Consider the following 13556-nt stretch of genomic DNA (forward strand, 5'->3'; position numbering starts at 1 on the left):
AAAAATCGTAGGACAGTAAATAGTCAAATCATCGGCATTTATATGTCAGTGAAAGTCAGGGCAGTGAAGCTCAGCCTTGGCTGTCACAGCTCACTTAAAGCAATTTTAAAATCATGTTTGGCTACAACAGGAATTACTGAAATGTTCATTCACATCTTTATAGACACTTTCATCCAGAAGGATCCATTTGGATGTTACAGACAGGAGGGAGCAGGGGGGAGGAAACCCAGGCAAGCATTACCCAAAAAGGCAGTATGTGACATTCCAGCTGGGACCACAGATTTCTTAGCACCACTAACTACCTTCCCTGGCTTCTCCCCACAGCACCCCCATGCAGAAGGGTAGCAGGCAATCACAGGGCAAATAGCCAATGCACCATGGCTTCTTAGCCTTACTACCCTGGATGAGATATGTGTGCGGGGCAGTGAGCAGAGCAGAGAGAAAGACCATTCCCAGGGATGGGGTGGGTTTCCCATGGAGCCTCAGTGTCTGTTGGGTTTGTGGGGATTCCCTTTGAAACCTCAGGGTCTTTTGGGGTTGCCGGCTGCATCCCTCCCTTCCCCATTACATTATGCTGCAAACCTCCCTCATTGGTGTTTCTGAAGTACTTTTTCCCGCCCATGTGTTACCCCAGAGAAGGCGAGCATCAGGGCCAGGCTGTTTGGTGTCAGATTAGCCATAAAAGCACAGGATATTGATCCTCTAAATAGCAGAAGTGGATGGCTGGCATTCGGGGGCTCTTGGAGGGAACACTCATGTGGGAAAGGTTTGCAGGTCACTGGATGGTACCACTGTATCAGCAAAATGCAGTGGTGAGGACAAATTGGGATTTTGGCGATTTGCTCCTGAAGACAGAGGTGCAGAATTTCCACATCTGGGTCTTTCCCGCCTTCTTTAATTTTGCCATACATCGATATGTGATGTGAAATGTGATGTGATGTGAAACGTGAAATAGCATTGTTTCTTTATCTGTTTGGAAGCTGCAACCTGTGTCTGATATTAAAAGAGAATCAACATTACATTTAATGGAAATTAACTTCTGTAACTTTCCATTCACAAAAGAGTTTCTCGGCCTGTTTTTGATTTCAATGTAAAGGCTTCCTTTAGGCTCTCCAGTGCCTGTTCTTTGGTTATTTCACCCCAGTCCTCAGGGAGATCGGCAGGGAGAGCATCAAACTCCTCAGCAAACTGGTGATTGAATTCCTTGAAAACAAACTTCCAGTAATCGGAAGCTGTGATGCTGGGATCTGGCTGGATAAGCCAGTCTGGAAAAAATTTGCCATAATCTTTATAAGGATGAAACTCCCCTTTTGTCTCCAAACATCTGAATGTTTTGTTTGAATCCACAGAAGAGGAGCATATATCAGAGACAAGTATTCTTGTTTTATTCCACCGATATGTCCCTAGTCCTTCAGGTCGGTGCACTGAAGCAAAATGCTCGTTATGCGCAGGAGCTCCTGCTTCACAGGGGACTTTACAGAACGGACACTGCTTCCCACAGCCAAACACTCGCTTGAAGATTTCATCCTGGGGCTTCACTGCAAGTTTTGAGAGTTTTGACTGAATTTCCAGATTTTCAAAAGTGGATAAAATTTGTTTTTCCAGATCAGGAATAAACTGTTCTATAAAAGCTGAAAATTGGTCTGCACTTGCTGTGTTTTTAAACAGTATCACTTCTAAGCTATCCCTGGGAATGACTAGATCCTGCTGCAGCTTTTCACACAAATTGTCTAAAAAGGCAGAGACTGTCTTAGTCCTCTCACCTTTGGAGTATTTCAGAACATGGCTGAATTTATTAATTATTGGGGAGAAAATCCTTTTCTCCAAATCTCCCAAACTCGCCTTCTCTTTGTAGAGCATTAACAAGTGTCTCTGTATCCAGGTTTTGATAAAATCTACATAATTCCTTGTGTATTGCACATAAGTGTTAAAGTCATTTTCTTCCAACAGCTGCTTCAGAACAAAGAATTGGAAAAATCTCCGGTTGCTGTACTCAACAGACCGTTCACTGCTGAGAATGTCATCCACGATTTCTGTCCCAAGTCTCTTGTTCACATAGTCCACCAGGGCAGGTCTCAGACACTGATCACAGAAATTCCAGGCCCTGTCCTGACACTCATCTTCTCTAAGTACAGAGCTTTGAACGTGGAGAGATACTGAGGTTTCAGTTTCCCCAGACGCTGCAGAGGATCATTTTCTTTAATGAATTCTTCATGCATCGTCTGAAATGCACGAGCTTCATCCCCCAAAATGTGAAGCTTCAGGTCAACTGCAAAGCAGGCGGTGGTGTGAAGGTTTTGAACATCAGCCTGCTGAAGCCACTCGTTAATCATCCGCAACAACTCTCTGCAATAAGTTTCATCATAATCTGCTTTGCCATTTACTTTTCCATCAGTGTAACTATTGCACTCTTCTATTAAAGATTTAGCTAAAGCCTCTGTTTTATGCCAGCATTCCTGTGTCAAGAATTCTTTCACACCTGATATTTATGGTTTGTAACCTCTGAACACTTTTAAGTCTAAGTATTCCTTTTTCATTTTGAAATTTTTTGTTTAATAAGCACACAAGCTTTTGGCATCTTGTAACATCTTCCAGACTGCACTGCCCCTGTCCGCTAGGTCTCTTCTCAGCTGGAACTCCACATCTTCAAATATGTTGCGTCTCTATAAAGGAATAAGTGATAATTCTGACAATGTTTCTGTCCACATGTTCTCCAATTCCTCTTCCAGTTCATCATTATTTAATTTGCAGTTGCTTTTCCTGCAATGGTTCAGAAGCCCATCCACTTTCTCTTCAATTTTTCTCTTGTACTTTGACAGCATAGCATCTGTTTTGTGTTGGCCTTTTTTAATATGAATCGCTTCTTGCCACTTGCTGAATGAATAACTCTCCAGTTCATTCCTGAGACTATTGGCACTTCTTCTAAAATCTTCTTTGTACTTTTCTATCAGGTGCAGATTTGCTGTTCCACTTTCAAAATACTGTTGTAAATGATTCAAAATCTTCTCTGCTTCTTGCCTCAGTTTTTCCTGTGCCTCACTCTTTAGTCTGATTGAAACATTAGTGTCTAGTTTATCTGGTGGCTGATTTTGGATGAAAGTTTCCTTTTCAGATACCCAGAAATGTATCTCCTTCCGAAAACCCCATTCCCACTCTGCATACTTCACAGACAGCTGGTTATAGGCTTCAGCAACAAGGCTGTTTCTAAAGCTGAAAATGAAGTTCTCATGTTTTACAGCATTCCACAGGCTCCTCACCCATGCAAGAAATAGGGGAATGTCATTGGGAGTTCTCTCTTTTGAACAATCTTTCAGAAATTCAAACAAATATTTCTTTAATTCATAAACCTTTTGACTGTATCCCAAATTCACTGGAGCCATGGGGGGGACTCCGTGCCACAGAGCAGGAATGTACCAATTGTGTTTTTCCAGATCATAATCCATAATATCAGAAAAGTTCATCTCTTTGCATTTCTTTTCCATGTTGGCTGCAGCTTTGGTCATTTCATTCAACTGTTCCAGGAGGTGTTTCCTGTCCCTCATGTTTTGTTCATGTGCAGACACATCACTGACGTTCTGATGCACAAACTGGCAGTTGGTTTTTTTCCCGATTTTCTCCATTCTGAGAAATGCATGGACCACAATTTGCAGAACATCTTTCATTTCAGTGGCATTCTCCATGGCCATGTTAAAAATCGTTATGTCACTCAGTCCAATCACTAGGGTGGCCAGCTCATTGTCATGTTGATAACTATCCTCCAGCTTGGCCAGTTCGGGGGCTTTCAAGCCTTCTGTGTCTATCACCAGGATGAAATCACAGCCCAGTTCCTGCTGAAAGTTCTCTGCCACTTTAATGAGTAATGTGAAGGCTCCTCGTGTACATCGGCCACTGCTCACTGCAAACTGCAGGCCGAACATGGTGTTGAGGAGGGTGGATTTCCCAGTGCTCTGTACTCCCAGCACCCTCAGAACCAGGATTTTGGACCTTCCCCCCAGCTTGGCATGAAGCTGACTCAGAACATCTGTTACCCACTGCAGTGAGATGTTGGAAACGTCTCCATCAATGATCTCCATGGGAAACCCTTCCAGCATGAGATCAGCTGCTATGCCTGGGAGATGGGTGAATTGCCTTTGGCTTTCTGCCATTTTACCTTCTTTAACCATTGAGCATTCCGCTTCATAAAACTGCCCCAACTCACACATGAAATGCTGCACTCCTAAGGAACTGGCAGAGATTAATTTGTCTAACTCTGCAAACATGTTGGGGTCATCTTTTGAGTTTTTTGCATTTCTCTTTATATTGATCCCATAGTTTAGAAAGATTCTCCCTAGTAATGTGATCCAGGCCAAACTTCATCCATTTCAGGAAGTAATGTTTCTCCATGGGAGGTAGTAGTCTTATTCCAGTAATAAATGTAATCAAACCATCAGTAAGGTCATGTTTATTCTGCTGAGCATGTAAATCCATTAATTTCTTTTTCAGCTGAGATTTATATTTCTCAAGTGGGGTGTCTCCTTACTTTCTCATTCTGCACAGCTCTTTTTCCACTTCAGCCAAGTTTCTCCATGTCTCCCCTTGGAGTCTCAGCTTTTCCCTCTTGTACTTTGCCACATCTTTGATTTGTGCAGTGATTTCCTTTGCATATGTGTTTGGGGTCTGACATTCCTTGTTATCCTCATCTACCTGGATGCCTAATTGACGTGCTGTCTCAGCCATGGCTTCTATACTCACTCTCTTGGGAGAAGATTTCATTATGGCTGCTATTGCAGACTGCAGAACTTTTACAAATTGTGCCTTATTTGTGGTACCTCCTTTCCACAGCACATGTGACTTGTTCAGTTTCAGCATCGAGGCTAACTTTTTCAGGAATTCCAGCGTTTCCTTGGCTTTCCCAGCCTGATTATTGAAGTGAAGCAGTATTTAGTGGCTGATCCCTGCAGAGATGATAACAGCGCATATTCTCTCTCACTGATGCTCTCAGTAACTATGAACACTGCTGAGGAGATCTCTGTTAAAAAGCTAAACTGCACCCAATGCGACTCAATATCTCCAAGCAGATTTGTAACCGCGACAGGTTCTGGGAAAAGATCTGAATTCCCCATCCCACCAGGGAAATACCAGGAAATCTCAACCAGCCCATCTGCGATTGCCCGTGGGACGTTCCCAGACTCCATGTCCCAGTGGACAAAGAAATTGTGGTGCTGCTGGGAGGGGCTGAGAACCTCATTGAGGAGGTGGGACTTGGAGAAGCTGCAGCTCCCCATCCGCACAAAGGAAATGGTTGGCATTGACGTGAGCACCAGGCTCTCCTCTCTGAACCCTCTGCTCTCTGCCAGGGAGTGCGGCCTCCACTTCCTCACCATGTCCCTCATGGCCCACAGCAGTAGGGTGCACTTGGGGGTGTCGAGGGCAGGTAGCAGCAGAGGGAGGGCAAACTGGCACATGGACATTTTGGACAGGATCTCCTGCTGTAGGAAACTGTCTGAGGAAAGCAGAATGGCACAGAGAACATCAAGGGGGTGCAGGGAATCACTGGTGTCTGTGTCACTGAGAAAAGAAAAATCTTCAGGAATATCCAGCTCTTCTTTGTCCATAGTTAGTGTTTGATCAGTGGGTGCCCTGTGCTCAAGGCTTGTGCTTCTTGCCATCCCATTCAGAGCCATGAGCTTCCTGAGGAAATGCCAAGGTAAATCTCCTGTTGTCTGAGGAGGGCAGTTCTTTAGACTTTCTGGTGTGATTTCCAGGACATCTCTCAGCTTTAGTTTCCTGCTTCTGTATTTCTCCATTTCTAACTTTGACTCGATGTACTGAAGGGCTTTTGGTCTCTCTGCAGAAAGGTAATACAACATAAACACTTTGTTAAACTGAAAATGTTTTCAGGTAGAACTCTTACTTTGGTATTAGGGCCATAATGTGAAGGAATTGCAATTATTAAACAAAAATCATGGAGGTCTGCATGCTCATTATAAGTGACAACCACTTAGAGGGGTCGTGTAGCTGGAGTACTGAAGCACCATTTATCTGGTACAACCTTCACAGATTTGACCCAACTGTCACACTCTCAGTCATCCTAACTGAAATGCCACACTTATGGAGAGCTATGGAAATTCTTTCAGACAGGTCATGTATTCAACTAGAAATGTGGTTTTGGTTGGCCTAAAATTATTGCAATTTTGATATGAGAGGTTTCAGCCATTCATAAAATGGCCAGAGAAGAAGGAGGAGGTGGTGCTGCTGTTCCCTCCCCCAGTCCTCCCATAACATATAGCCCAGTGGATGTGGGAAAGCCAAGTTTGAAATCCTGCTCTGAAACAGGCCCCAAATTAACTTTTCTGAGTCACCAAAAATTTCAAAATATTTTAGATTTGGTTTGACGCAAACTAAATATTGTTTTTTAATGGTTTTTTTTTTTGGAACCACCACCAAACCAAACAAACAATTATTCATCTAGCTCTGCTCAGTTGCAATGCAGGCAATCCTTCAGGCAATGCATAAATTCTTCCTTCTTTCCACCTCCCTTGTTTACTACTTCACCTGTTGGTGTTCTTGTCACCACTTTTCTTCTCAGTACATCACACTAGGGCAGAAAGTGAGGATGAATATGCAGTCAGCTTAATGGCCCACACTAGCAGCATATTCTACCCAGGAGACAGATCCGCAAATGTTACAAAGGCTGAATGATGACTAGAAATTGTAGCAACCAGCATGGAACTTAGAGGGAGGGTCACAAGTTGCAGGAGGGAAGAGTATGGAGAAAGCACCAGCAGGTCAGTCTGTGTGCACATGGCTCGAATGCTAAGCTCCAAGTGCTGCAGCTCTGTAAATAGTTGCTTGAACGAAGGGCTGGCTTAGTTTAATAAGACTGGATCCTCACAGAGGAAAAGATTGATGGATGAAATTGAAGCAAATTGAGAACAAACAGACAAAGGCGTATAATTTAAATAACACCAATATCTTGAACACTAGAGGTGTAGAAGCATTCGATGACAAAGTCTGTGAGTACGCTGTTCGAACATTATGCCAAGATGACCAGGCTCATATATGGTGATGAGGATAGAGCCATTGCAAAAACATGCAAGATGGAGTATTTAGGAAGAAAGGGGAGGATCATTTAAATATGTGCCTATAGAATTCAGTACCATGGCTTCAGAGAGATCTTTCTCATACCTGAGCGAGAAGATGCAATAGAGAAGCTTGAACCAAGCAATTCCCCTGGGCTGGACCCCATCTGTGACCATGAGCTAAAGCACTTTGGGAAGAAGGCTAGAGCCAGGTTGTTGGACATCAGAAATTACTCAAGCATAAAAAAGGAAGGTACCTAAATTGATGGAAATCACCAGTTACTGTTTCTCTGAAATCCGGCAAGGATCCCTCTTTTCCAGGCAGCTATTGGCTTATATCTTTAACCAGTCTCCTTTGCAATATAATGGAAAGAACAGTACAGTCAAGGCTTCTATGGTGGCTTCTAAAAGAAGGAAAGGTAGAACCTACCCAAATGGCTTATGGGCCTTTGCACTCAATGACAGACTTGCTGGTGGCCTTCTGGCAGCCTCTTAGCAATGGCTTCCAGAAAAAGCCACCGCAGTCATCAACAGGAGTCTGTTTTTAAACTCAGTGCAACATTTAATGGAGTCTGGCGTAATAGGCAGTGAGATGGGAGTTTGGTAAAATGCACCTCTGGATAAGAGGTTTCCTACCATACAGGAAAAAAACCCACTAAGACTAAGTTATACTCCTTCAAAGACCATGAGGCCAGGATTTCTTCAGGGCTCAGTATTAAGTCCTGGTGTTTTTTTGCTGCTCTCCTCTGGTCTGTCAGACTACCTGAAATGATTTGAATACACCTATGCAGACGATGTTGCACTTCATACCATGGGTCTTGAAAAAGATATATGGAGAATGGATATAATGAGGACTTAGAAATCATAACTAGATGGGCAACACAACATAAATTCAAGCTCAATCCAGCAAAAACAAAGTCCACCTACTTTACCATAATTATAGGAGGTTCAACTACAGACCAATCTTCACACTGGCTGGAGAAGGTATTGCTGTTGAGAAAAATCTGCTATACCTTAAAGTGACATTGACACTGTACTCATGTTTGGACCACAGGTCAAAAAGTTGGCAGCCAAAGCAAAGAAGAGATTGGCTCTTCTATAATGTATTGCAGGTACCAACTGGGGTTCACATGTTTGAACACTAAAAACAACATGCTGCTCAATATCTCATCCAATACTTGAATAACTCTTACCTGTCTGGTCACATAGTGCTCTCAGTAACCTTGCCAAGATCAATGTTGTGCAGTCATCTGCAATTCACACACTAACTGGAGGTGTAAGATCCACTCCAACAGCAATTTGTAAAAAGAGTTTTTGATGTTCAACCACTTGAGAATCATAGAGAAGAATAGCTATTTTGGTATGGAAATTATCTCATTCCCTATCTGAATGTCATCACTGTTCAGGTCTGTTCAGAAACTGGAAAACCAACTTAAGGCTGAAAAGATCCTCTTGTTTCCAGAAGTGCACAAAGGCTACTGGAGAAACAGAAACACTTGATGATGCTATGAGGGTAGAGTGTGTGAAGCAACATGTACACCCACTAATCCCTCCACATGAATCTATTTACTTTAATAAATATCTCTCCCTTTGGGAACCTTGCTCAAAGGAACATACGGAGTTGGCCACCCTAAAGAAAATTGTAGGAAAGCCCATTGAACAGTATCAGTCACAAGGCAAACAGATTCATCGGTACACTGATGGTTCATCAAATAAATCCTTTAAGAATGGTGGCTGTGGATGAAGAATGTCTTCATCCAGGACCCTAGTGGAGAACATACTCATGGCACCACAAGAAATAAACAGAGCAGAAATAGAGGCCAGTGTTGTGATCTTTGTTGACAGGTGTCGATCCTCAGTTCCTTTAGAAGAAACCAGAATGCTCTCATCAATGCAATGCATAAAGAGGTTTGGAGGATCAGAGAGAGAGGCAATAAATTAACTTTGGAATGGATTCTATCACATGTTGACATATACGGGAGTGAGATAGCTGATAACTGTCCAAAACTGGAAGATCGGAAATTCATGAAAAAACTCATACAGATACAGACAGACATCATCTTCCTTTCCAAATGCAGACAGATGGACATCATACCAAAAGGACTGAAGGTAAAAAATCCATTACAATCTATATACCACACAGACTATGCTGACAGCTTGTGCCACACGCTCTCAAAGAAACTGTGGAAGCACCTGATCAACATCCTCTACAGCAAAGAGGGAAAGATTAAGAATGAGCTCTCAAAACTGGATACTCTCATAAAAAAACAACCCTCCACACAAACTTCCTCGTGGCTGGAATTTACAAAAACTAGACAAGCCATTTACAACACACACTTTGCTTGTCTACAAAAGAAAAAAGTCACTAAACTATCTAAACTACTACATGCCACAAGGGGCCACAGCAATGGTTCCCTTAACCCACCCGGCAATATTGTTAATCTATCCAATTATACTCTTAGCCCTGCAGAAGAATCTGTCCTATGTCGGGGCCTCTCCTTCTGCCCCTCCACCCCCACGAACATGATACAGTTCTGCGGTGACCTAGAATCCTATTTTCAACGTCTCCGACTCAAGGAATATTTCCAACACACCTCTGAACAACATACTAATCCACAGAGACCTTCCTACCAACTCTACAAAAAGAAGGATTCTAGGTGGACTCCTCCTGAAGGTCGAAACAACAGACTGGACTTCTACATAGAGTGCTTCTGCCGACGTGCATGGGCTGAAATTGTTGAAAAGCAGCATCACTTGCCCCATAACCTCAGCCGTGCAGAACACAATGCCATCCACAGCCTCAGAAATAACTCTGACATCATAATCAAAAAGGCTGACAAAGGAGGTGCTGTTGTCATCAGGAATAGGTCAGAATATGAACAAGAGGCTGCCCGGCAGCTCTCTAACACCACTTTCTACAAGCCATTACCCTCTGATCCCACTGAGAGTTACCAAAAGAAACTACACCATTTGCTCAAGAAACTCCCTGAAAAAGCACAAGAACAAATCCGCACAGACACACCCCTGGAATCCCGACCAGGGGTATTCTATTTGCTACCCAAGATCCATAAAACTGGAAATCCTGGATGCCCCATCATCTGAGGCATTGGCACCCTGACAGCAGGATTGTCTGGCTATGTAGACTCCCTCCTCAGGCCCTACGCTACCAGCACTCCCAGCTATCTTCGAGACACCACTGACTTCCTGAGGAAACTGCAATCCATCGGTGATCTTCCTGAAAACACCATCCTGGCCACTATGGATGTAGAAGCCCTCAACACCAACATTCCACACAAAGATGGACTACAAGCCATCAGGAACATTATCCCCAATAATGTCACGGCCAACCTGGTGGCTGAACTTTGTGACTTTGTCCTCACCCATAACTATTTCACATTTGGGGACAATGTATACCTTCAGATCAGCGGCACTGCTATGGGTACCCGCATGGCCCCTCAGTATGCAAACATTTTTATGGCTGACTTAGAACAATGTTTCCTCAGCTCTCGTCCCCTATTGCCCCTACTCTACTTGCGCTATATTGATGACATCTTCATCATCTGGACCCATGGAAAAGTAGCCCTTGAGGAAGTCCACCATGATTTCAACAATTTCCATCCCACCATCAACCTCAGCCTGGACCCGTCCACACAAGAGATCCACTTCCTGGACACTCCGGTGCTAATAAGCGATGGTCACATAAACACCACCCTATACCGGAAACCTACTGACCGCTATTCCTACCTACATGCCTCCAGCTTTCACCCAGACCACACCACACTATCCATTGTCTCCAGCCAAGCTCTACAATACAACTGTATTTGCTCCAAACCCTCAGACAGGGACAAACACCTACAAGATCTCTACCAAGCATTCTTACAACTACAATACCCACCTGCTGAAGTGAAGAAACAAATTGACAGAGACAGAAGAGTACCCAGACTTCACCTACTACAGGACAGGCCCAATGAGGAAAATAATAGAATGCCACTAGCCATCATCTTCAGCCCCCAACTAAAACCTCTCCAACGTATCATCAAGGATCTACAACCTATCCTGAGGGACGACCCATCACTCTCACAAATCTTGGGAGACAGGCCAGTCCTTGCCTACAGACAGTCTCCCAATCTGAGGCAAATACTCACCAGCAACCACACACCACACCACAGAACCACTAACCCAGGAACCTATCCTTGCAACAAAGCCCGTTGCCAACTGTGTCCACATATCTATCCAGGGGACACCATCATAGGGCCTAATCACATCAGCCACACTATCAGAGGCTCCTTTATCTGCACGTCTACCAATGTGATATATGCCATCATGTGCCAGCAATGCCCCTCTGCCATGTACATTGGCCAAACTGGACAGTCTCTACGTAAAAGATAAATGGACACAAATCAGATGTCAAGAATTATAACATTCAAAAACTGGTTGGAGAACACTTCAATCTCTCTGGTCACTCGATTACAGACCTAAAAGTGGCAAGTCTTCAACAGAACTAAGATGGAATATCAGCTGGCCCACCAGGGTTCCCCACCCTCCGCTGCTGGTAAAAGTTTCCGCCACTTGGTAGCTGGGTGGGACACAAGGGTGGGGAAATGCTCCCAGCACTGGCAGCTACTCCCCTGGTCATGGTGGGTTTTTTTGCAGCACTGGGAGAGCTCTTTTCCAGCGCTGGTGCTGCGACTACACAGCCACGTTAAAGCATTGCCACGCTTGGTCGTGAAGACATCCCCTAAGTCCAGACAAGGGTGAGGGCACAGTGCCCCTCTTGCTTTGCCTTCATTCAGATGGGAGGCAGTAATTTAGGGCAGGCATCTAACAGCAGAAAATTAATAGAACCCCACGATGGCTCAGCTGTGCTGGCTGACATGTTCTGTGTGAGAGAGCAGAGAACCACATCTCCATCCATTCTCCTCCCACCTTCAGCCATGGACACACAGTCCTTTCCTCCAGCTCTTGACACAGCTCCAGGGATTTATGCCTCTTCTTCCTGCCCCCTTGTCAAATTGAGAGAGAGGAAACTTGTCCCTGAAGCGGTTTCCAGAGCTCAGGTGCCAGTTCTGCTCTCCAAGAGCTTCTCCTGCGGCTTGTGGGCAGGGATGTCCTGCTCTGAGGGGCCAGTGCTGATGGGACACCTCCCCAGCTGCAAAGGAAGGTTACTGGGGGACAAGGAGAGGCCCTTCTGGCCTATGCTATGGAAGGACTGGGGGAGCAGGAATATCTGGGAGGACCATGGGAGAGAAGGAATGGTGGGGGCAGCTATAACCTCTGTAAATGCCCCCATCATTAATGTCACGCATCCTTAGTCAGGAGTTCTCTCCCTGATGATTGGCCCATGGTACAAGAGATCCTTTGTTCAATCACTGGGGATCCCCATCACTGATGATCTTTGTGAAAGGCAAAGGAGGCCTTTGCAGCTGAGCTAGGATCTGTGCTCTTTCTCCCTCCCCACCTACGACTGCAGTTTCTTCTTCTCTCCACCTCCTACAAGGAGGTCAAATATATCCCATCCATTGATAGCCACCTTTGAAGTTCAGGTGTGGACAAAGCACCCTTTCAGTTAGGCTAAATATGGGAGCAATTAAATACCCCATGGTTTAGTGGGAGCAAAAACAACAGAACCCACCACCCAAGGCATGGACCAGCATGGCCTGAGTAGTAGGTGAGACAAGCAGGCTGAGGAGAACCCTAGGACTGATTGCAAAAATGCAGGAGCTGGGGAATGGATTTATGTTGCAGATAACTATCGAAAGGAATAAGGAAGCCAGCAGAAACCCAGAGAAGCCTTGGTAATGTGGCTGTGGAGGAAGCCAAGAAAAAGCCCTTTGTTAGGGCACAGGACTGGCTACAAGCAAGTTTGCATTTCTACTGTGTTCAGGGAAACAGAGCTGTGTGCACCTTCTTCTTAAGTAAACAAGATTGTACCAAGAAATATGGGACATTTATAATCAATTTCTCCTCTTAATGGAAACAACCTGGAGAGGCCCCGAATACTGCTAACCACTTGGGCCTAGAGGCAACACTATAAAGAAATACAGTACACACACAAAATGCCTTTAGCTTGAACTGCAACACAAAACCTTAACTCTGAATTCATATTTCCCCCGCACGAAAAGAATAGATCATGTATCTTCACATTTCTAGAAAGCTTATGTTAATGTTGCTGATGTCACAGTTAAAGTTTGTCTTACAGTTGGAGGTAGTGGGCAGTAGCCTGTGGAATCCCAAGGTCCATCAATAAGAGTGATTAACACAATCTGTGGGTTTTAAGGCTTGATAGAGAAGCCTCCGAGTCAAAGGCCAGCCATGCTCTCTGGTTTATTTGGGCAGATCCTCTGAAGCCTGCTTGTGACACCCGTCACCCACAGGGCCACAGACCCCCCAGTTGAGAACCACTGTGGTAGAATAGATCCCTGTCAGCCGAAAGAGCTGAGGCTTTGTCTTGAGTTTTCTACACTCAGTTACTGCGCTTGAGTCAGCCTCTCTCAC

At 44.5% G+C, this 13556-nt stretch overlaps 1 protein-coding gene across 1 annotated transcript; it reads right to left on the reverse strand.

Moving 5' to 3' along the window:
• Positions 1-2663: 2663 nt before the first annotated feature.
• LOC140913579 (interferon-induced very large GTPase 1-like) lies at positions 2664-4383 on the reverse strand. The gene is given in 2 exon segments (XM_073350308.1): positions 2664-4287; positions 4289-4383. Coding segments are annotated over 2 exon segments (1719 nt in total).
• Positions 4384-13556: the final 9173 nt, after the last annotated feature.

This window comes from Lepidochelys kempii, chromosome 6 (assembly GCF_965140265.1).
Source record: "Lepidochelys kempii isolate rLepKem1 chromosome 6, rLepKem1.hap2, whole genome shotgun sequence".
Lineage (NCBI taxonomy): Eukaryota > Metazoa > Chordata > Testudines > Cheloniidae > Lepidochelys > Lepidochelys kempii.